The sequence below is a fragment of the Polypterus senegalus genome, chromosome 18 (genome assembly GCF_016835505.1).
Source record: "Polypterus senegalus isolate Bchr_013 chromosome 18, ASM1683550v1, whole genome shotgun sequence".
NCBI lineage: Eukaryota > Metazoa > Chordata > Cladistia > Polypteriformes > Polypteridae > Polypterus > Polypterus senegalus.
The window spans coordinates 51,799,122-51,824,044 of NC_053171.1; the positions used below are offsets into that span (position 1 = coordinate 51,799,122).

Sequence of the window (24,923 nt, forward strand, 5' to 3'; positions counted from 1 at the left end):
CATGCCGGGGAGAGACCCGATTGGGCCGGAGGGAAAGGCCCACAAGAAGCAGCCAACGTGTGTTGGTGACAGACAGGTAAGCCCACCGTCGGCTGACTTTCTGTCCTTGCCTGTGGTCCTGTGCGAACTGGAGGAGTGCCTTCAGTCCGCAGGGCCATTACTGCAGGTGCCGAGTACTCTCCGTGCAGAGCTGCAGATGCTGGAGGGGAAGGCATTTGCGTCATTACAGATGCTGCGTGCTGTGGCAGAACAGCGCAACGCTGGATCCTTTGGTCGGAATAGTATGGCGGGGAAGGTGAGTAGAGCCAACCCCGTAAAACATGTGAGAGGTCCCACTGAAAAGGCTCGTGAAACAGATGATTGGAACCAAGTAGGGGGATCTCCAACAGAGGACGCGGTGGCGGGTGTTGCACGTGTGGGGAGGGGGGAAAAGATCGAGAGGGCTGGCAGGACGGGGGCTGATGAGTGCCCCGGGTCCTAGCGTCCTATGCCCCAAGCCCACAGCGGCCTTGCATCGTTCCACTGGGACGCAGACGTGACAGAATCTCTTTTTATGCCATAAGAAGACTCAGACCCTCATGGCGTCCCAGAGTAAAGGGAGGAATCGAGGGGAGAATGCCGGTTCCTCCCATAGGAAGGGATGTGATGCTGGGTGCTCGCGTCCAGAGAAGGGCCGCCCTCCACAGAGGCAGAAGGAAACCCCACAGCCGGCTGAGGTGACGGGGGCGCGTGCGGTCATGTCCGACGTCCCAACACGGGGGGGCACGGAGGTCTCGAAAGGGGGGCCGAGGTGGCAAACGCTGGGGTGCTGGTCAGAGGGGGGAGCATTGCCCACATACAAAACAAGGAGAAGCAGAGTGGCGGCGTCAGGGCAACGTTTACTCCCCTTGTTCTGATTTATATTTTGCAGGACCAGACTCTGGAGTGGAGTATGTCGGCTTCCTGCTATGGAAGACCTGTCCTCACGGGACAGGTCGCTTGCCCCTAGGGGTCTCAGCTTGTGGTGGGGTACTGGTCTGGTTGCTTTGGGGACCACGGGAAGAGAGCTTTGAAGCTCAACCCTGTAGGGGCCCATGGTCACCGCCAGGGGGCTCCCCAATGCCTTTGGAACCCTGGACCTCAGCACTTCCGCCACACCAGAAGTGCTGGGGGGGAAGAGGAGCAGGGACACCCGGAGTGCTTCCTGGGATACAGCCGGCATTTACGCCACACAGGGGCGTGGCGGTGGAAGATTCCCGGGAAGCACCTGGAGCACATCCGGGGAATTATAAAAGGGGCCGTCTTCCTTCATTCAGCGCTGGAGTCGGGTGGAAGTGGACAGAGCTCGGGAGGAAAGGCAAGAGGCGGCCTGAAGAAAATATAAGGCATTTGGTTTGGTGTTCTTCCAGATGGGTTTAAAGTGGAGAAAGACAAACAAATTGCAATTGCATTCACTACACTTTTGGCACGCAGACTTATTCTGATGAACTGGAAGAACCCAAACGCTCCTCTTTTAAGTCAGTGGGAAACCAATGTGTTATATTATTTGAAGTTGGAAAAAATCAAATACTCAGAGGATCCGTACAGACTTTTTTCAAAACATGGCAGGATCTAATCAGTAATATTTTAAAATAAGTTCATAAAGCACAGAGAATTTATTAATTTAGGTATGTTTACAAGCCTTAAATTTAACGCCGTTTCGCTTGCTTTCTCTCTCTCAGGGATGGGGATTGATCTGTTCTTAACTTAATTTTTCTTTTTGTAAAAACTTGATTGCTTTGTATGGATTGTAATAAAATTAATAATAAAAAAAAACAAGGCATTTGGAACAGGCCTGGACTTTGGGGCGATTGGTGGTGAGGCACTGGGTTTGTGCACTTTAATAACGTAAATATTTTGTAAATAAATATGCGTGTTGTGTGACAAAATGATGTCAGTCTGTCTGTGTCCGAGCCAGGTTCCACAAAATCTATAAATAAATGCATTGACTCAGTTGGTATTTACTTTGTTGCCGGTAGGTTATAACAAATTTGTGTAGAGATATTCAGCTAAGGAAGACAGAAGTTTCAACATAAGTTTGTTCTGCTCACTAATTATGGCACCAGATAGTGGTGATATGTTGCATGTTCATTAATACATTCAAGTAATAATTTCATTGGACTCTGCACACGCGACGATAATGACACCATAAATTTATAAACACTCATTTATAAAAATGACATGAGTTTGGCTGCACAGCACACTGGACACTTTGCTGCTGGCTCCCGGAGTGCTTCAACAAATATAAAACCTGGTCAAAGTGAGGGCTTTTAACATTTTCTGAATAATCCCAATTAATGAAGGCTCTAGGTATGCAGTAACATACAGTAACTCCTGGACCTGGTTTTATACTTAGCAGCTGTTCGTACCCCTTGCAACAGTTTTTAAAAAAAGGGGTTTTTAGCTTATTAAATAACACTCGTGATATTTCATTTATGTGTCTTATTTTAGACAAGGTGTAGCTTTTAAATGATATGACCAAGACTATACCTATAAGATGGGGCTTATAAGTAAAACTAGCATTGCTTTTATTTGTGTGCATTTAATCAAGAGTTTAACAAAAAGGTATAGAGACAGTTAATCAAGTACATGACAAGAAGGGCTGACAATTTAGCTAAAAGACAACAAAGATCATACTGTCAGGGACAGCCTGGGGAGTGTGATGCAAATACAACTGAATGAAGACAAATATTTGAGGGGCTAGTGAGAAAGGTTAATGTTTCAGAAGACAGTGCAGGCCAATTATATAACATTAGAAAAGGGACCTGCTAGATCAGTTATTTTTCTGAACACAAAAATTAATTTTAACATAGCATTAAATTCTTGGAAACAAACATAAAGAAATATGTTTAAATATGCAAATACCGTATTTACGCATGTATCACTTGCACATTTTTTCCAGAAAATTAGCATTAGAAAATCAGGTGCGCGTCATACACGAGGTATATGGTAATCAGTTTGGCATCGTCATTTAGCATGGACAGTAACAAGTGTTTATGCTCCTTCATGGCGGGAGAGAAACTAAAAGTGATTTTGGAAGCACAGAAGAATAGAAATCGTGCAGCAGGTCGCAAGTATCATGTTCCAGAGTCATGTGTTCGAGATTGGCGACGGAAGAAAGAAAAACTTTCATTATGTAACAAAAACAGAGGGGCATTTTGCAAAAAACGTGCCCAGTTGCCACAAGTAGAAGTTGCACTCGCTGATTACATTCAAGACAGGAGTCAGCTTGGATATGCAGTGTCCACGGAAATTATTCAGATGAAAGCTCAGGATATAGCGAAAGAACGTGGAATACCCATCACTCAGTTCAAAGCAAGCCGCGGATGGGTTACGCGCTTCATGAGAAGGAATGGCTTATCAATAAGATGCCGCACGACCATTTTGCTTTACCAGACACATATGAAGAAACATTACTAGCTTTCCAAAAACACGTTATTCAGTTGAGGCAACAGCAAACGTATTTAATGGGGCAAATTGGTAATGCTGATCAAACACCAGTTTATTTTAAGAACCCCTCAAACACTATTGTTAATGCAGTCGGAAACAAGAGTGTCCCGGTACGCACGGGAGGCAGAGAGAAGCAGCGGTGTACCGTGATGTTGACGATTCTTGCGGATGGAAAGAAACTACCGCCGTATTTAATACTTAAATGGAAGACCTTGCCGAACAATTAGAAGTTTCCTCCTGGGATCATCGTCAGAGCTCAACAAAATGGTTGGATGGACAATGATCTCGTAATCGATTGGTTGAAATGTGTGTGTCTTACACGAGGGTGCATGGTACAGGAGTAAAAATGTGCATACAGCAAACATTAGGATGAAGTGTTATTTTTGAGCTAAGATAAGATAAACACTCTGTATATGCCTTTAAGAAAATGTGAAATGGGAGCTTTTGGGGAATTAGTATTTTTTTTTAAAACTTTACCTCAAATTATCATGAAGTAACTTATGGTTGACAGGAGAGCAAGATCAAGCATACATTCTTAATTGTCTGATTTTTTTGGCTATTATCAGTTACTAATAATAAGCAATCATGTCACAGTATAAAACAATGCCCCTACTAACACGATACAGGAGCTTATTCAGGTCTGGAGAGAAACATGAGGTAGACTAAATGCCTGCTTTGAAAATGGAGGAAAAATGCAGGTTTTAAAATGCGAACACAGTGCACGCTATGAAAAGGAGATTTGTGACATACTAAAGACATACTAAAAACGCCAGGCTGTCTAAAAGACAAAATTGCAGCACCAGCTACAAGCGATAAAACAAGCCTTTTTAAGTAATGCATTGGTTAGATTAAGAAAGATGGGCTGCTTAAATTACACAGACATTTCTCTCCTGGTTATATCGAGGAAAAGTTTGCTTTTTTGGACATTGATTTGAATCATTCAGGTTAGTGCTGGGCAGTATACCGGTTCATACCGAAAACCGTTTTTTCTTTTTGTTATGATATGGATTTTTCTTTTACTGCAACACCGGTTTAAATTGTCTAAACAATGTTCGGAACGTGGAGCAGCAGGAAACTGTTCAAGGGGGGACCTTTTTCACTGCTACACTGCTAAATAGGCATGCAATGAAGTACATGCGGTAGGTAGGTATTGCACAGTGAAAATGGAAAGAGAACATTCAGAAACTGAAGCTGTAGCAGACGATAAAGTTGAACATGATGACAAAGAAGAACTTTTGCCGAAAAAAAGAAGTCACGTCCGTTGCCTGGAGATACTTTGGTTTTAAAAGGTCGGATATGGACCATTATGTTCAAATGTGTGAATACTGTTTCTATACTACTGGATAATATTGCAAGCCAAGTTGTACTTGTTTTATTTATTTTCAACACAGTGTAATGTACCTGGGTACTGTGTAATAGGGTGACACATGTTGACTTTATTCTCAACATTTCCACTTTAATCTCAACGCTTATGACAAGAATAAAGTCGACATGTTGACTTTATTCTTGTAATTTGTTATTAAAGTAGAACATCGTTACTAAACTTCATCGTAAAATGAATATTCAATTTACTGATTTTCTCAAACCCAGTCATAAAAGTTATACATGTATAGCACATAAAATGCTTAGTGTTAAGTGTTCCCCAAGTCATGTTAAATCGGTACGTGCTTCTTAAACTGACTTCCACAGAATACATTCACTTCATGATATTCCTGCTCCCTGAACATTTAGAATGCTAAGATAAATACTTGATGTAATTTTCATGACAAAATGCATTAAAGCACATATTAATCACGTGGGGGCACGGCAGCGTGGAGGTTGCACTGCTGCCTTGCAGCAAAGGGGTCTCGGGTGTACCCTGCCTTGAATTTGCTGTTTTTCTGGTGGGTTCACTCGGCATGCTTTAGTTTCCTTTCAAAGTCATGTAAAATGTGGGGTTTTGTTATGCTGTATTGACCCTGCTAGTGTATGTTTTGCTCGTATTCACCCTGCAATGTGCTGGCGCCCTGTTCAGGATTTTCTCCTGCCTCACACACAGTGCTTGCTGGGATGGGCGCAACCCAGAATAGATGGCATAATTAAACATGTATAACTAAGATTTTTTATTTTTTATAGTTTATAACTAGTTTTAATTTCACAAAGACGTTTATCATGTGGTGAATAGTTAGATGGAGAAAGAAAAAGGAAGGATAGGAGTTGAGGGTTTGGTACGTCTGACAGACAGCACACATGCAATAAAGAAAGCCCTCTAAGAAGAACATCCATTGAATTCTGTGTTAGTGTCTCCGACCACCCGATCACAAACCCAACATTTACACAATATTTAAGTTAAAGCTGTGCGATACCCATTCATACATCCAGTATTTTGGTGCCTTGTCACACCTGCCGTAAAGTTCTCTACACTGAACATACACCTGGGGACACCTAACTGCGAGGGAGCAGCACTACCGCCACACTACCGTGCATGTTTAATACATGCTTTAATGCATTTCATCATGAAAATGATATCAAGTATTTGTCTTAGCATTCTAAATTTTCAGAGAGCAGGAATATCATGAAGTGAATGGATTCTGTGCAGTGATCACTGCCGGCGCCTCCTCTTAGTGTAATTGTGCAGCACTTTCAGGGGTAACGATAAGGGAGCTGAAAAATCCAAGCATCTCTCTGGACACTACTAAAGTATTCTGAAACGGAAGTCACCAGATTCTTTTGCTCTGTTAATTTTTACAGCACTTTCATAGGTTAAATGGTAAATGTCAGCAAGAGAGCAGCTCTTTAAGCGGCCCCTGACCGTATTCTGAAGAGTAATCCCTACAGGGAAAACACTCAGGAATAGCACTAGGCCTTTGGTCCCTATAAAGTTATTCTTGCTTGTTCTGTTTTGAAGCTAAGGTCACCAGCCTTGGCCATATTGCTCGATTTGATTTGTGTTCTTGAGATATAAGTGATGAGAGGATGTCAGGGGGTGTACATGTACATCAAGGCTACTAATTTAGGCATTTCCAGTATTAACATGTCCTTGAATATAAAAAGAATCTTTCGAGGTTAATGTGCCTTTTGTGGACTCTTAGACAACAAATTCCCCCTTACTTATATTTAAGAACTGAAACAAAAGGAAAGGCACTGGTCCTACCTTGTGCAGCATGATGGCAACAAATACGATGAGCTGTACACTGGTCTGTGAAGTGGAGGCAGCTGCTCCGAGAGCCACTCCATCAGCTGAAAAAAGTGCATAAGAAAAGAGGAAATCACTGCCGTCTCAGTGACACAAAAACATTATATATGTACAAATGGGGTATTTTTACCTGCAGCATGTACAACCAATCCAAGCGTAGTTGTGATTTTAGAATTAGCAGTTCTAGCAGCCTCAGGATCTGAAAGAAATTATTGTAAAATATAGCAAATGTAGGCCTTTCAAAATAACATGAGAACAAATACAGTAGCAAGCAAATGTTTGGGCCCCCTTGTTTAATATGTATGTTACTCTGAATAGTTAAATGAACTGAAGATTAACTTTGTTTTTTGGTGATCAGTTTAAGATGACACATTTCTTTAATATTTTAAGCAAGACTACAATTTCTGTCATTCGCAGGTACAAAAAAACAAAAAAATGAAAAGGGCCTAAAGGAAAATTTTGGGCACCCGATGTGGTCTATACTTAGTAAGACCCCCTTTGGCAAGTACTGCAGCCTGTAAATGCATTTTGTAGCCAGCTAAGAGTCTTTCAATTCTTAATTGGGGTATTTTTGCCCATTCATCCTTGCAAAAGGCTTCTAATTCTGCAAGATTCTCAGGCCACTCTCTTTTGCTCTTTTGACATCTCTCCATAGATTTTCAATAATGTTTAGGTCGGGGGACTGAGAGGGTCATGGCAAACTCGTCAGCTTGCACCCCTTTAAGTACTCCATTGTAGATTTTGAGGTATGTTTCGGATCATTATCTTGTTGTAGCACCCCATCCTCTTTTTAACTTCACTTTTTTTTTTACAGATGGTGTGATGTTTGCTTCCAGAATTTGCTGGTGTTTATTAGAATATATTCTTCCCTCTACCAATGACATGTTATCTGTACCACTGGACACTCGATCTACCGCCATGCTTAATAGCTGGAGACGCGGTCTTTTCCTGGAATTCAGACCCGTTTTTTCAAACATACCTTTGCACACTGTGGCCAAAACATTTCAATCTGACTTCATCAGCCCAACAGACTTGTTTTCAAAAATCAGCAGGCTTGCTAAGATGTTCAATTGCAAACTTTTGGCACTGAATTTTGTGGCTAGGACACAGGAAAGGTTTTGTTCTGCTGACTCTGCCATGGAGGTCATATCTGTTCAGGTGTTGCTCCACAGCAGGACAGTGCAGTAGCCACTCCAGAGTCTGCTAAATCTTCCTGAAGGTCTTTTGTAGTCATTAGTTGCCGTTCTAGAAATCCAACAAGCAGTTTCTTCCAAACATTTTCTTGGTCTTCCAGACCTCAACTTGATCTCCACCATTCCTGTTAACTGCCATTTCTTAAAAACATTATGAAGTGAAAATGCTTGGCTATCTTCTTGTAGCCACGTCCTGCTTTGTGAGCATCAATTATTTTATTTTTCAGAGTGCTAGGCAGCTGCTTAGAGGAGCCAATGGCTGCTGATTGTTGACGACAAGGTCCAAGGAGCTGTTCTCTTCTGACCCTAATTTGAATTGAGTTGGTTATCTTACACTTTGTGATGGAAAAGCAAGCAACTGAGTACAATAAAACAGGGTGAATTACAGTAACCCCTACTTCCATGCACCAGACCGTCACCAACTATATAGGCATGAGCTATAACATTAACTTACAATATCCCGTAGAATATCTACAACCGTTAACACCATCCGGTCTTTGACCGGGCGAATTACTGTTGAAAGAAGGATGTATCGTAATCTTACTGCATAATTTATGTATGAGTGATGGGCTATGCAATAGGACAAGATTAGTTGTATTCAAAAATCGTCAAACAATTCTGACATGTAAAATTTTAACAGGCAACAAAAAAGGTAATGTAGTACATCTTCCGTGGATAACATTAGAATCCAAAGGAGATCTTGATATGCCATTCGTATTAAAACATTTACTCCCGTTAGAATAGCTTTTGCTGTGACAATTAACAAATCACAGGGATAAAAATTCGAAAAAGTCAGTTTATCAGGGAGAAAGAAACGATATTCACTCGCGGGCAGTTATACTATGTGTTGTCATGATGTAAGTCCAAACACAGAGTCAAAATTCAATGTGATATTGACAAAAAGTTAATTCCGAATATTTTTTTTAAACTAAAAGTGTAAGTTTAAAAAGTATTTGTGTGTTAATTTCAAAGCCAAACAGAATGAAAATGTATAACGCAACGAATACCTCTAACGCAACATGAAACAATTTTCTTTCAATTTATTACATTTTACTATTTTTTATTATGGTTCATTACTCTATTAGGCATATGTAACAATTCCCATGAAAACAACAATCTGTTTAAATTGTACATTCGCTTCCCCATACATAAGTGGTAGTGCCGCGAAGTGGCTAGTTCATAGCGCCCGCCTGGGGGTTGGTGAGCGAAGCGAGCAGGGGTCAGAACCCCCTAGTACATATAAAGTAGAATTGGACAAATTGAATGAGTATGTATTAATTTCGTTTGCCAAATAAGATCTGGCCCAACCAATTAACTTCAGAACTCACATAATTAGTTGTTTAGGGCCCACCTGTGTACAATAAAAGTGTCACATGTTGTCTTTATAAATAGACCAGTTCTCAAAAGTCCCCGACTAGGCAACACCACTTAGCGTGCAACATTAAGAACAAGGACCACTCTAAACAGGTCAGAGACAAAGTTGCAGCAGATGTATAGATCAGGCTTCAGGTCTTAAAAAAAAAAAAAAAAAGCCAAACTTTGACTCTCACACAAAAAACCGTTACATCTATGACAAAACAGAAAGAATATGACACCACTACAAACCTGACAAAAAAAAAGCCGCCCACTTAAACTCACAGATTGATCAAGCAGAGTGTTAATCAGAGATGCACCAAAGACACCAAGGATAACACTGAAGGGGCTGTAAAGATCCACAGCAAAGACAGGCATATCTGTCGATAGGACCACTTTAAGCAACACACTCCACAGAACAAGCTTTTATGTAAGAGTGGCCAGTAAAACAGCCATTGCTTAAAGAAAAAAAATTAGAAAACATGTTTGGAATTTGCCCAGCTGCACATGGTAGACTTCCTAAACACATCTAAGAAGGCTCTCAGGTCAGATGAGACTAAAATTGAACTTTTTGGTCATCAGGGGCCAAAAAGGGTATGACATGCATAGCACAAAACCAACATTTCCCATCACCCCGAAAACACCAATCCCACAGTGAAGCATAGTGACGGCAGCATCATGCTGTGGGGGTGTGTTTCATTGGCAGGGATAAGAAAACTGGTCAGGACTGAAGGAAAGATGGATCTCTGTAAATACAGGGCCATTCTTGAGGAAAACCTGTTTCATTCCATCAGGGATTTGAGACTGGAACAAAGGTTCGCCTTCCAGCAGGAAAATAACCCTAAACATACTGCTAAGGGTACAGTTGTGCTTGAAAGTTTGGGAACCCTTTAGAATTTTCTATATTTCTGCATAAATATGACCTAAAACATTATCAGATTTTCACTCAAGTCCTAAAAGTAGATAAAGAGAAACCAGTTAAACAAATGAGACAAATATTATACTTGGTCATTTATTTATTAAGAAAAATGATTGAATATTACATAGGTGTGAGTGTCAAAAGTATGTGAACCTCTAGGATTAGCAGTTAGTTTAAAGGTGAAATTAGAGTCAGGTGTTTTCAATCAATGGGATGACAATCAGGTGTGAATAGGCACCCTGTGTTAGTTAAAGAACAGGGATCTTTCAAAGTCTGCTCTTCACGACACATGTTTGTGTAAGTGTATCATGGCACCAACAAAGGAGATTTCTGAGGACCTCAGAAAAAAAGTTGTTGATGCTCATCAGGCTGGAAAAGGTTATAAAACCATCTCTAAAGAGTTTGGACTCCACCAATTAACAGTCAGACAGATTGTGTACAAATGGAGGAAATTCAAGACCATTGTTACCCTCCCCAGGAGTGGTCGACCAACAATGATCACTCCAAGAGCAAGGCGTGTAATAGTCAGCGAGGTCACAAAGGACCTCAGGGTAACTTCTAAGCAATTGAAGGCCTCTCTCACATTGGCTAATATTCAAGTTCATGAGTTCACCATCGGGAGAACACTGAACAACAATGGTGTGCATGGCAGGGTGGCAAGGAGTAAACCTCTGCTCTCCAAAAAAAATATTGCTGCTCGTCTGCAGTTTGCTAGATCACGTTGACAAACCAGAAGGCTATTGGAAGAATGTTTTGTGGACGGATGAGACCAAAATAGAACTTTTTGGTTTAAATGAAAAGCGTTTATGTTTGGAGAAAGAAAAACACTGCATTCCAGCATAAGAACCTTATCCCATCAGTAAAACATGGTAGTGGTAGCATCATGGTTTGGGCCTGTTTTGCTGCATCTGGGCCAGGACGACTTGCCTTCATTGATGGAACAATGAATTCTGAATTATATCAGAGAATTCTAAAGGAAAATGTCAGGACATCTGTCCATAAACTGAATCTCAGGAGAAGGTGGGTCATGCAGCAAGACAACGACCCTAAGCACACAAGTCGCTCTACCAAAGAATGGTTAAAGAAGAATAAAGTTAATTTTTTGGAATGGCCAAGTCGAAGTCCTGACCTTAATCCAATCGAAATGTTGTGGAAGGACCTGAAGCGAGCAGTTAATGTGAGCAAACCCACCAACATCCCAGAGTTGAAGCTGTTCTGTACGGAGGAATGGGCTAAAATTCCTCCAAGACGTTGTGCAGGAATGATCAAAAGTTACCGGAAACGTTTAGTTGCAGTTATTGCTGAAAAGGGGGGTCACACCATATACTGAAAGCAAAGGTTCACATACTTTTGCCAATCGCAAATATTGTATGTAATATTCAACAACAACATTTATTTATATAGCACATTTTCATATAAACAGTAGCTCAGAGTGCTTTACATAATAAAGAATAGAAAAATAAAAGACACAATAAGAAAACAAAATAAATCAACATTAATTAACATCGAATAAGAGTAAGGTCCAATGGCCAGGGAGGACAGAAAAAACAAAAAAACTCCAGACGGCTGGAGAAAAAAATAAAATCTGTAGGGATTCCAGACCATGAGACCGCCCAGTCCCCTCTGGGCATTCTACCTAACATAAATGAAACAGTCCTCTTTGGATTTAGGGTTCTCACGGAAGGGCTTGATGATGATTCGATCATTTTCCTTAATAAATAAATGACCAAGTATAATATTTTTGTCTCGTTTGTTTAACTGGTTTCTCTTTATCTACTTTTAGGACTTGAGTGAAAATCTGATGATGTTTTAGGTCATATTTATGCAGAAATATAGAAAAATCTAAAGGGTGCACAAACTTTCAAGCACAACTGTACACTCAAGTGGTTTAAATGGAAAATGTAAATGTCTTGGAATGGCCTAGTCAAAGCCCAGAACACTGCCTTGAGCAGTGGGCAAAAATCCCAGTTGTTAGATGCAATAAGCTAATGGAGACATTCAACAAGAGGTTTGCAGCTGGAATTGCAGCAATAGGTGACTCTACAAAGTATTGATTGGGGGGTGGGTTGGGGGTGGGGTGACTGAATAACTGCGCATTCTCAGGGGTCCTCATTTTTTTGTCTTACCTATTGTTTATATCACAATACAAAATATTTTGCACCTTCAAAGTGGTAGGCATGTTGTGTGAATCAAATGGTCTCAGAAGTGCCAATGGTTCCAGATTGTAATGTGATAAAACAAGAAAAACACAGAGAGGTAAAATAATACTTTTGCAATGCACTGTCGCCAGGCTTGCAAAAGAACAAACAGAGAGTCACATCCTAATAAGTAAATAAGGAATGGAGCAGAATTGGCTCATAGAAAACTCAAGCCAGCAGATTAGACCATATAGTATATGACCAACCTTTGAGGATGCACTTTAGAAAAACAAAAAAGGATATACAAATGTGACCACTAAGGTTGTTACAATACCAAAATTTCAAACTTTGAAACAATACTAGGAAAAGTAAAGAAATTTCTATGGCATTTTCAATACCAACACAGTATATAATGTAACTCAATGGAAAGCCAATTATTTAAATAAATTGTAACTGTGTATGTGTTAAAATCTTTGAATTGATGAATACAAATAACTGAAATTTTAGTCATTAAAGCATAAGAATAATTAACTACAGCAGTAGTCAATAGCCTTGGTGTTAATCTTAATGTGATTATGGGACATCCCAAAAACTACAGTTTCCATCCGCCAACAGACAATCTTATATAAACAGATTTGAATTTTAGAGAAAACTGTGACAAAACAGGGCCATCGTCAAAGTAAAAAAGCATCAAACCATAATTACTGCTGTGCTAAGCAGCGCTTTTCATGATACAGCTCAAAGGAAAATGCACCACACTGCTGCATTCACGCAGACCCCATCCCAAAATTCAATTTCTACTACAATACACCAAGCATATGTGGTACACAAAGGAGTAGTTTATGCAATTGAGCACGGAAAAGTTCTACTGGCTTACATTATGTAGTGAAAGCGACAAAATAGAATTTTAAAAATCACACATAAAAAAAAAAAAAAAAAAGTAACACGCTGCAACTGCACACTTCATGGCAAGGGTTTAAAAGTTGAGGGAGTGATGGAGCCCTATAGTGCTGAGGAGTGTTGCCTCTGAATGAAAAGCACAAAATAAAACTGGCTTAGTAGTAAAAATAATTGCATATCCCTCTTTTAATGCATTAAACAATTAACAGACTCCAAAAAACGTAGTTTACAAGCTGTTAATGGTTAATATTTCCATAATTTAGAAATAAGATACCTACAGTATGTCAAGAAATTCTTTGTCTGCAATAGCCCCTGTACAAGAATTTGTATGGCAGTAAATCTTGCATATAGGCTTACATGTACTGTATCTGGTGGTTTTCTGTCTCTATTTGGGACACAACCAAAAGTATTTCCAGACCCTATTCTGGCTTCCTTCTTTCTCAAGTAATCGTACTAGTAAAGACTTTGATGTTGCTCAAGTTGCCATCTTATTATTACAAGTGAGTAAATGGAAATGGGGCTGCAACCCCAGCCATGGCCACTGGTACTCTATTCGGCTCAATTGTTAAAAGCCAGAGTGAACTGGAAGTGTATCCATAGCACAAGACATAGAATAGTATAAAAAATTTGTTGAAATCGATATTTTACCAATATTTTGATACGTTTGCCAACCCCATCAGCCATACTACTGGATATTTTTTTTTTTTTTAACTAATAAAAGATGAGCAGTACAGTACTGTTATGTGGCATTTGATTTGTCACTGTGCTTATGAGGTGGTAGGAGAACGAGGAAATTTAGCAAACAAGAGGAGACCATTCAGTCCATCAAGCTTGCTTGTTTAGATAATTAACTAAAATGTCCCTTAACACTAGAATAACCACAGCCTACGAAAAAACTCGTAGATCCGTCCCACCTTAAATCGCTTATTAAATCCGTTCATAGCTCTCCGCCAGCGTCTTCTGTCATCTAAATGTGCTGATAAAGACAATCTGCAAGCAGCCGGCTATTCCATCCCCCCACCAACTTAGAACTTGCATGAACTTCTCCCAGCTCATGCCCTGATTGATTATCTGGGAGTGAAGTGGAGTTTTAGAGTGGAAATAATAGATCGTTATTTGGAACACACGCATTTCATGTGTGGTCCGTTTCTACAGTAATCTGTGTAAACACATTTTTAAAACAAAAACGTTTTTCATATTCTAGTAGTAAATGACAAAATGTAGGCATAAACTATATAATGTATGAAGCCCAAAGTCCAAATATCAAAGAAACATTTTCACAAAAGGTACAAATATAACAGAACAAGTGCACATTTATTCAAAAATATAACTGCAGAAAAAAAAAAGCCGCCTTAGCATGCCACATTGATACGCATCTATTACAACTGCCTCGGTGGCATAATGGTATCAGCTGCTGATTGGTAATTAAAAGGTTACAAGTTCAATCCTGCACGATTCCGTTTTGAGGAGTAAACTGCTCCTATTCTTACTATTTTAGAATAAAAACTTACATTTGATTTCAGTCTGTAACAGCCGGTATAATTTATACTTGTAAAGGTTCGCTTTTTTTTTTTTTATTCACTTTTCATTCTCTCAGTCGCGTTCAGGATCCTTCCGTATGTCCCCCCCCAATCTGACACTGCTGTTTTCACATAAAGACATGCTATAGCTCTGGAGTGTATCACGATACATTCTCGTACCAATGCTTGTGAACTGAAGTGTCAGCATGCACTTTTCGTGCCATTACACATGTATTTTTTGAGCATGCCCGTGTCGCTCAAACACAGGAACATATGTTGCTGTACAAGTATAACAAAACAAGTGCACTTTTATTCACAACATGTGTACTTGTTGCAGTGTACACACCTCTCTGTGCTATGGTTCCTATTACACTGAATGAGCACCTGACACTGTACTTTCTTCTCTACATAAATAATATTCAAGCTATAGCGCGTCTCCAAATAAATAACATTCGTACTATAGCGCGTCTCCAAATAAATAACATTCGTACTATAGCGTGTCTCCAAATAAATAACATTCGAGCTATAGTGCGTCTTTATGTGATCCAATTTTTTTTTATATAGCACGGATCGGAAATCAGCAGTTCTTAGCATTGCACCACACAAGCTGTCATATCAACCGCCTACTGTAACTTAGTTTCTTTTTTCTTCGGTTATAGCCTTGAATAAAAGTGCACTTGTTTTGTTATACTTGTACACCAACATATGGTCCTGTGTTTGAGCATGCTCAAAAAATACACGTGTAGTGGCACGAAAACTCCACGCAGACACTTCAGTTCGCAAGCATTGGTACGACAATGTATCGTGATACACTGCAGAGCTGTAGTGCGTCTTTATGTGAAAACAGCAGTGTCAGATGTGGGGGGGTATGGCATATGGAAGGATCCTGAACGCAACTGAGAGAATAAAAAGTGAACTAACCTTTACAAGTATCACAAATTACACAGACTGAAATCAAACGGAAGTTTTTATTCTAAAATAGTAAGAATAAGAGCAGTTTACCTCTTAAAACAGAATCGTGCAGGATCAGACTAGTGACCTTTTGATTACCAGTCAGCAGCTGATAACATTACGCCACCGAGGCAGTTGTAATAGATACGTATCAATGTGGCATGCTAAGGCGGCTTTTTTTCTGTAGTTATATTTTTGAATAAAAGCGCATTTGTTCTGTTATATTTGTACCTTTGGTGAAAGCGTTTCTTTGATATTTGGACTTCAGGCTTCATATATTATATAGTTTATGCCTACATTTTTTTCATTTACTACTAGAATATGAAAAACGCTTCTGTTTTAAAAATGTGTTTACACAGATTACTGTAGAAAAGGAACACACATGAAATGCGTGTGTTCCAAATAACGATCTATTATTTCCACTCTAAAACTCCACTTCACTCCCAGATAATCAATCAAGGCATGAGCTTAGAGAAGTTCATGCACGTTCTAAGTTGGTGGGAGGATGGAATAGCTGGCTGCTTGCAGCTTGTCTTTATCAGCACAGTTACAGTAGATGACAAAAGACGCTGGCAGAGAGCTGTGAATGGATTTAAGAAGCGATTTAAGGTGGGACGGATTTACAAGTTTTTTCATAGGCTCTGGTAAATCTAGTGTTAATGCATGGGTCCCCAACCCCCGGTCACAGTCGGGCCACGAGACTCAGTCAGTGAAGGGCTACAGCAAAAAGGCTGCCCCCATCACTGAGGGCACGTTTCAGAACGCTAGGCGGGCGGGCTTTGCAGCGGCGCAGAGAGAGGAGAGTGACCGATGTGAGAGAGTATTACAACAAAGTATTTTTATGTTTCTGACAGTTTCCCCAGATGACACGAGTCTAAAAAAATCTTGTTACTACGAAGTACATTCAGCAGCAGATATTTTCATTACAACGAGGTGACCTGGAAATGCTTGAATGAATCATCCACAGAGCAGTTATTTCTGTGGTCGCAGCTCAGTTGTGCACAGAAACATTGTAAAGAAAATTTCCTTCTTCGAACTTTCCTCGTACTGTTTTTTGCTGTTTTTGTTTTCTGTGGTTTTCAGTGATATCTTTTGCTTATTGCTTGTCAACATTAGAAAAATATCCATCGGAATTTAACTCATTGTGACCCTTTATAGAAACGGCAGATACGAAAAAACGATAACAGTGTTAATGAGTGTGATGTGCAATCTGTTGGAATGACAAATGCAATGCATATATTTTTGTTATATACAAAAATGAAGAAAAATCTCGGGTTGCAAACGTATGTGAACTGCTGCATTTGAAAACGGCGAAAAAGCTGTTTTTATGTGGTTCAGTGATGCTCCTTCAAGAAACATTCCTATTAATGCGGCACTCATTCAAGAAAATGTGTGATGTGTGGTTTTTGAACTCTCTTGGGACCTCTGTCAATGGGACAACACGCTGTGAACCCGCCGTTTCCCTGCCCCGGCAATGGACAAACAATCTTACACAGATGCTGCAATCGCGCTTCGTGATGCACTTCAGTGTGATGTTTCCGTTGGGTGGGGGAGATCCCAAAATAGTTTAGAAACCTCACAATATGAAGAAGAAGTGGATTATTTGGCTTCCGATTGATAACTGTGCTGCCCACAACATACTTCCACATTCAGATAATGTTCGCGTTGAATTCCTCCCGCCCAATTGCACAACAGTGTTTCAGCCATTGGGTTTGGGCATCATTGGCACACTGAAAGTGTATTATCACAAGGAAAGGCTGAGAAAAATTCTCGTCAGCATAACTTGTAGGCAGGAGGAGATTAAAATTAACACAAAAGAAACTATTGAAGCTGCCTCCATTTCCAACATCCTATCTTTGTGAGGCAGTGTTTTCTGCAGTGACAGCAACCAAAACGTGATTACGGAGTAGAATGAACATAAGCAACACACTTGGCAGGTCACTGTCTTCCATCGTCCCCAGATGGGATCTTCTGGTTGCAGGAAAACAAGTTCAGGGTTCCCACTGATTCTGCATTATGGTAAACTGTATAATTTCTATTACGATATTATAACTTAATAATAATAGAATTGTAATGTAAATTGTGTATAAAACTGCCCTACGAACCCGCCCCTAAAAGTCAACGAACAAAGTAAGCCTCTATAAAATACTGTAACAGATTAAATCCTTCATACCATCAGCTGAATGCACATGGGAAGTGCCAATCTGGTCTACAAGCAGCATGAAGACAAAGCCTAGCACTAGTGAAACACCGATGTAGGCATGCAGTTGGGCATGGTCGTGAGCGTGGTCATGCTCTGCTGCCACCGCCACTCCCTCTCCCGACTTCACCACAGCCTCTACAGCTTGGCTCTCAACCAAACCGTGTTTTCCTACAAAAGAAAAAGGGCAGATTTAATAATGCAAACAAACAAGTTCAAACACAAAAAAAACACCAGGTAGTATTAACTAAAATGCTGAAGGGGTGGTTTACGGAAGCAAAAGAGTTAAGCAACTGAAAGTGGAAGTTGATCTCTGATAATCAGTTTCAGTTGTTTAACATGACAAGAACAAAAATGATTCATCCATTTCTAGTCTACAAAAGTCCAGCATACCAACTTGAGTCACCTTCCTTCACAATCACAGCAGGTTAGAGGATGCAATGTCAGTCAGTATTGGTTGTCAAGAAAGAAAATAAAGCAACTGCCAGAGTTCAACTCATCAATGATGGTAATGGCCTTACTGTATCATTTTAAATTGCAAGATATCACCAAAACTTGCTTTAACAACAAATAGGGTCTGATATAAACCAACATATAGGGAGGAAAATTTTTGTATTTTGATTTTGAGTGGACAGTACCTTGAACATAAGCTAAGGTATAGTGCTAGGATCTGTTGGAGCCTGCCACTGAGTAGGCCTGTAGTGATTCAATTGCACAATAGGGTACACTCCTGCCTCACAAATTAATTATAGATTTTATTTATACAGAACCTTTCCCATGGTCAAGGAACTTCAATGCCCTGGGTTCAAATCCCCACAATCAATCCCTGTCAGTGTGAAATTTGCACACTTTCCTTGTATCTGCTTGTTCTCCCCCTCAAGTATCCTGGTTTTCCTCCTATAACCCCAAAACTGTTAAAAAAACAAGCTACTCTGGCCTATTAGCAAAACTCAGCTTAAGAGTCAATTTAAGTAAAAAATGGACTGGCAACACTCAAGGCCTTAAAAAATATAAAAAATAGCCCAATTCGTGAAGTAGAATTAGTAAAGAAACTTAAAGCTGGTTGTTGAGAAAGACTTCATAGCCACAGAGATCAGATTCTCTTTTGTAGTCTGTAGCTTAAATAAATAAGATAAATTCTTGGTGTATGAGGTGTCACAGCTAAACCGTGCTGCTTTGAAATAATTAACCAATAAATAGTTATGCTTTTAACAATAATTATATTGTAGAACCAAGTCTTTTGGCTAGTCATAACTAAAATCAGGATATGAAATAAAGGTTATTCATACAAGACAAAGAAATGTGCTGGGATTTTATGTTAATACACAATATTAATATTAAACACAAAGAATAAGGGAAATGTGGAAGATGATTGCAGAATCACCTCAGAACACAATGGCCTTTCAAGAATAAAGGTAGACAGAAACAAGAAGACATTTTAGGAAAAAGCTGAACAAGTATAAACTCAACAGCAGAACCGACCGTGGCAGGCTTTCCATCCTGAAGACAGAAGGGACAGGCAGAGTCTGTTTTATTTCTGCTCATCTTTTCTGCTTATATTTTCACATATTGTAGAAATTATACACTACATGAGAAATAAGTTACCATGTCTACCAAAGGGTTGCTTCCAAGCTTAAAGCAGCACTAAGGATCTCAACCACGGGTGCTGAGTCCAGAGGTCTGGAACAGCATGGTGAACCTTAAGGGCCCTAACATCACCACTGCCCAGATTGCACTCATTGCCTGGGGAAAAGAGACAGATAACCTGGGTGTCCCCACACACCATCAGACCTCAGCTCTTGATACAAGTTAACTGGCAATTATAAATTGGCCCTTTATATATGTGTGTGTGTGTATTGTGGTAAGCAGCTTGGGGTGGCATCCAGCCAGGATGCCCAGAAGGACCGGAGGACGGCTTACGCCTCTTCCAGACCACGAGGGGGCGACCACCCTGGTTGCTTTGGGGACCACGGGAACTGAGCTTGGAAGCTCAACCCTATAGGGGCCCGTGGTCACCGCCGGGGGGCGCCCAATGCCTGAGGAGCCCTGGTCCTCAGCAGTTCCACCACACCCAGAAGTGCTGGGGGGGAAAGAAGACCAGGGACACACGGAGTGCTTCCGGGTGTGCAGCCGGTACTTCCGCCACACTGGGGAGTGCCAGCGGAAGACTATCGGGAGGCACCTGGAGCATATACAGGTGGGGATAAAAGGGACCACATCCCTCCGTTCAGTGGCTGGAGTTCGGTGGAAGAGGACAGAGCTCAGGGGAGAGGAGTGGAGGCGGACTAGAAGAGAAAGGCATTGTATTGCGGACCTGGGGCCTCATGTATAAACGGTGCGCACGCACAGAAATTTTGCGTAAGAACTTTTCCACGTTCAAATCGCGATGTACAAAACCTACACTTGCCATAAAGCCACGCACCTTTCCACAGTACCTCACGGTACCTCATACCTTGTCGTACGCAAGTTCTCCGCTCGGTTTTGCAGACTGGAGGCATCCAGCGTCAAAGCAATGCTACTGTTCCTGTGTGGTTACACCTTATTTTCCTGACACGGCTTTATAAATACACTGAAACTAACCACATATTGTTTATTAGTGTAATGCATCTGATTGTAATTACAGTGGCTTGTAAAAGTAATTACAGTAAAGTATATGAACTTTTCCACATTTTGTCACATTACAGCCACAAACATGAATCAATTTCAATGGAATTCCACGTGAAAGACCAATACAAAGTGGTGTACACTTGAGAAGTGGAACGAAAATCATACATGATTCCAAACATTTTTTACAAATAAATAACTGCAAAGTGGGGTGTGCGTAATTATTCAGCCCCCTTTGGTCTGAGTGCAGTCAGTTGCCCATAGACATTGCCTGATGAGTGCTAATGACTAAATAGAGTGCACCTGTGTGTAATCTAATGTCAGTACAAATACAGCTGCTCTGTGACGGCCTCAGAGGTTGTTTTAAGAGAATATTGGGAGCAACAACACCATGAAGTCCAATAAACACACCAGACAGGTCAGGGATAAAGTTATTGAGAAATTTAAAGCAGGCTTAGGCTACAAAAAGATTTCCAAAGCCTTGAACATCCCACGGAGCACTGTTCAAGCGATCATTCAGAAATGGAAGGAGTATGGCACAACTGTAAACCTACCAAGACAAGGCCGTCCACCTAAACTCACAGGCCAAACAAGGAGAACGCTGATCAGAAATGCAGTCAAGAGGCCCATGGTGAGTCTGGACGATTAGTCGTGCACTGCACAAAGTTGGCCTTTATGGAAGAGTGGCAAGAAGAAAGCCATTGTTAAAAGAAAACCATAAGAAGTCCCGTTTGCAGTTTGCCACAAGCCATGTGGGGGACACAGCAAACATGTGGAAGAAGGTGCTCTGGTCAGATGAGACCAAAATGGAACTTTTTGGCCAAAATGCAAAACGCTATGTGTGGCGGAAAACTAACACTGCACATCACTCTGAACACACCATCCCCACTGTCAAATACGGTGGTGGCAGCATCATGCTCTTGGGGTGCTTCTCTTCAGCAGGGACAGGGAAGCTGGTCAGAGTTGATGGGAAGATGGATGGAGCCAAATACAGGGCAATCTTGGAAGAAAACCTCTTGGAGTCTGCAAAAGACTTGAGACTGGGGCGGAGGTTCACCTTCCAGCAGGACAACGACCCTAAACATAAAGCCAGGGCAACAATGGAATGGTTTAAAACAAAACATATCCATGTGTTAGAATGGCCCAGTCAAAGTCCAGATCTAAATCCAATCGAGAATCTGTGGCAAGATCTGAAAACTGCTATTCACAAACGCTGTGCATCTAATCTGACTGAGCTGGAGCGGTTTTGCAAAGAAGAATGGGCAAGGATTTCAGTCTCTAGATGTGCAAAGCTGGTAGAGACATACCCTAAAAGACTGGCAGCTGTAATTGCAGCAAAAGGTGGTTCTACAAAGTATTGACTCAGGGGGCTGAATAATTACGCACACCCCACTTTTCAGTTATTTATTTGTAAAAAATGTTTGGAATCATGTATGATTTTCGTTCCAATTCTCACGTGTACACCACTTTTTGTATTGGTCTTTCACGTGGAATTCCAATAAAATTGATTCATGTTTGTGGCTGTAATATGACAAAATGTGGAAACGTTCACTGTAACTTGTAACAATATAATGGTCCAGGGAATAGCCATAGTATTCCAAATACCATAACAGCGTTGTTACTCTCACTGCACCTTCTTCAGTGGATCATCTTTTTCTATATTACTCTCACTGCACCACTCGGAGTATTTATATCACTGTATCCGAGTGTGAATCACAGCAGCAGCTGATCAGAAAGAGAATTATCGGTATACAGCTTCAGGCACACGCTACCTCAGCCACGGCAAAACGTTTCAAAGCCTTTCCTGTACGGACCTCGCGGTTCAGAAACAGTTTCATCCCAAGAACTTTAAACGCACTTAATCAATTGCTCCTTGTAGACCTGTTTGTACTTATAAGTACAATCACCCCACTGTAAACTTGCACTACAGTTATAATATTGCACAACCTGAGCCACTTTATAAAGCGCGTATTTACATATGATGACGATATCATTTTTAAGATGAAATGCAGCAAAATATGTTTATTATATTATACAGATAAAACTTTAACTTCATTTAAGTAATCTACATTCTTCACTGGGACTGGCATGAAGGATAGAATAATTGAACATGTACTACGAAGATATTTCAATGTTCCTTAGACATTTTGAAGAATCGGCGCTCTAAGCTTACAGATGGCTTAATGTCTATTACAGAGCTGATTGTGTGGCGATCGGTTACCTGGAGAAAGAAAAGCAAGGACTGCAGGGGCGGCTACGCCAATATATATTGAATATAAAACAGAACGAGAAAATAACAACGCAGCGACAAATTTTGGCAAAAGTTAAATGTTTGTGTTATGAGCACGAGGTGGCTATGCAGTGTCCGCAATGGACGTGGCCATCCGCCATGCATAAGATACCATATTGACATTGGTGGGAGAAGGAGCCACCGATTCTTCCTCTGCTGAGGACCGCCACGAGCCTAGAGCTGCCCCAGAGTACTGCTGCAATAAATTATTTCATCGAAGGTCGCACACAATCACTACGCCGTGAAACTCATGCTTAATACCGTGCTTTAACTCCTATCATCATGAAAATGATATCACGTATACATCTCAGTATTATTCACAGCTGTAATATCACGAATGTAATGGATTCTGTGTCCAGTCGGAGGAAGAGAGTCGGTTTAAGAAGCAAGTAGTGATTCACACACATAGATTATACCACGGTTTAATTAAACACATAGTATGTTTTTCCTTTGCCTCCAATTGGTATTCGCTGAAATTCTTATATTTTCCCCCGTGCTTTTCCCATTGTCTTTTCACAGAAGGCTGAGCTTAAGGGCGAGTTATATTGATTTGCATATTCAAAGAGGCGTAATTCTGGGAGAAGTTGGGACGTTACATAAAGCGCGTGCACGAGCGTTAGTTTTCACGCTGACCGGGATTTATGTAGCAGAAGAACGTGGAAGTTGGAGTACGCACAGATTCCTGCATCTGGATTTTTCTGTGCGTAAACACATTTCGGCTTTTGTGCTTACACCATGTTATAGTGTGAATTCTACGCACTGCGTTACACATGAGGCCCCAGGACTTTGGGATGATTGATGCTGCAGCACTGGGTTGTGTCTGTGTAAATAGTGTAAATAAACGTGTAGTGGTGCAATCAATGATGTCTACCTGTCTGTGTCCGGGCTGCTTACCACAGTATGTATATCTGGGCCCTGAAACAGACTACTATCTAATTAAGTGCATTTCCCTTCCTTAAACTCTGTGCTGCTAATCTATGACTCTGCATTGAACAGTATGGGCTTGAAATGTCACATTACTCTCAAATTATCTGCCTTTATAAGCACATCCCAATTTGTAATTTCAGATGATAGACAACACTTCACAACACCTACAAATGGCCATTTCTTCCTCAATGAGGGGAGCTAGCAGAAGCATAACAGAAAGGCAGGTCTAAACCCTCTACCAAAGAGTCCCTTATTTAGATAATTCACCTGGTGCTGCCATCATTGAAATAGGAGGCCAAAGGGTCATAAAGTGGCAAAACCAGGACTGCCAAACATTTTGACACAAGTAGTGTGAGACATATGAATTTTTGTGGATTCCATTACATTACTCATCAGTATGCATTCCACCCTTTACAAAAGCACTGAACAGTTCATTACTTGCATGTTCTGTACATATTGTAAATGATATTTTAGAACAAAAGTGTTACAGTTAAATGATTCAAAAACCAAAACTGTTCATATCAAATTTGCCCAATTGCCTCTCGACATTGTGGTGCGAATTCTGACAAATTCAGATTTGTCTACCAGCATATGGTTGGATTGATCTCAAGACTTCAAGACCTATATTGGTTACACTCAATATTAACAAAATCCTGGATTGTTTTCTTATTAATTTGAATTCTTTCTGAGGGGAAAAAATGTAAAATGAGCAGCTCATCTGGTATTCCTAAACATCTAAATTTAACTACCGAGATATCAATCATCATGAGGTAATTAAAACACATCCATCTTGTGGTTTACCTTCCAAGATTTCCTCATAAAGTGCGTGGACTCCCTCTGGGATGATGACAGCCAATGCTGTGCCACATAACAATCCTGCCCCCAACACCGTGACTAGGTTCAGCTTCTCCTGCAAAAGAAAAACAAGGTTGAGGGATGTAAACATACAAGAATAGATTGACTGAAAGGCACTATATAAAACATATAGAGATAGTAAAAAAAAAAACACTACATGATAAACAAACAGAGAGAATTAATTTTGAATATCAATTTGTACCAGGGAAAGTTTTATCTTTTGGAGGATCTGACGTAGAACAAAATACCGAACGAGTTAGACACTCAACTGTGTTGATTTTAAGTTATTTACAGTTCCCACATTAGGTCACCATGGCCAGCAAAGGAACCATTTAAAGCTGAACTTAAAAAGTGATGTCTTCTGATCACCTCCATCACTTCTTGACCTATTAATAAGTTAAACAAGTTCTGTTCCTGGAACTGTGTGATG

General features: G+C 40.5%; 1 protein-coding gene across 2 annotated transcripts in view; it reads right to left on the reverse strand.

The window, feature by feature from the left end:
- The window catches only part of slc39a9 (solute carrier family 39 member 9), a 40,197-nt gene that overhangs the window by 6,665 nt on the left and 8,609 nt on the right, over window positions 1-24,923 (reverse strand). For both annotated transcript variants that reach the window (XM_039741111.1, XM_039741110.1), the window contains exons 3-6: window positions 24,440-24,548; window positions 17,791-17,988; window positions 6,774-6,842; window positions 6,602-6,687 (exon numbers count right to left, since the gene is read on the reverse strand). In XM_039741111.1, the coding sequence (XP_039597045.1) occupies window positions 6,602-6,687; window positions 6,774-6,842; window positions 17,791-17,988; window positions 24,440-24,548 (462 nt within the window). The remainder of the gene's footprint in view (window positions 1-6,601; window positions 6,688-6,773; window positions 6,843-17,790; window positions 17,989-24,439; window positions 24,549-24,923) is intronic.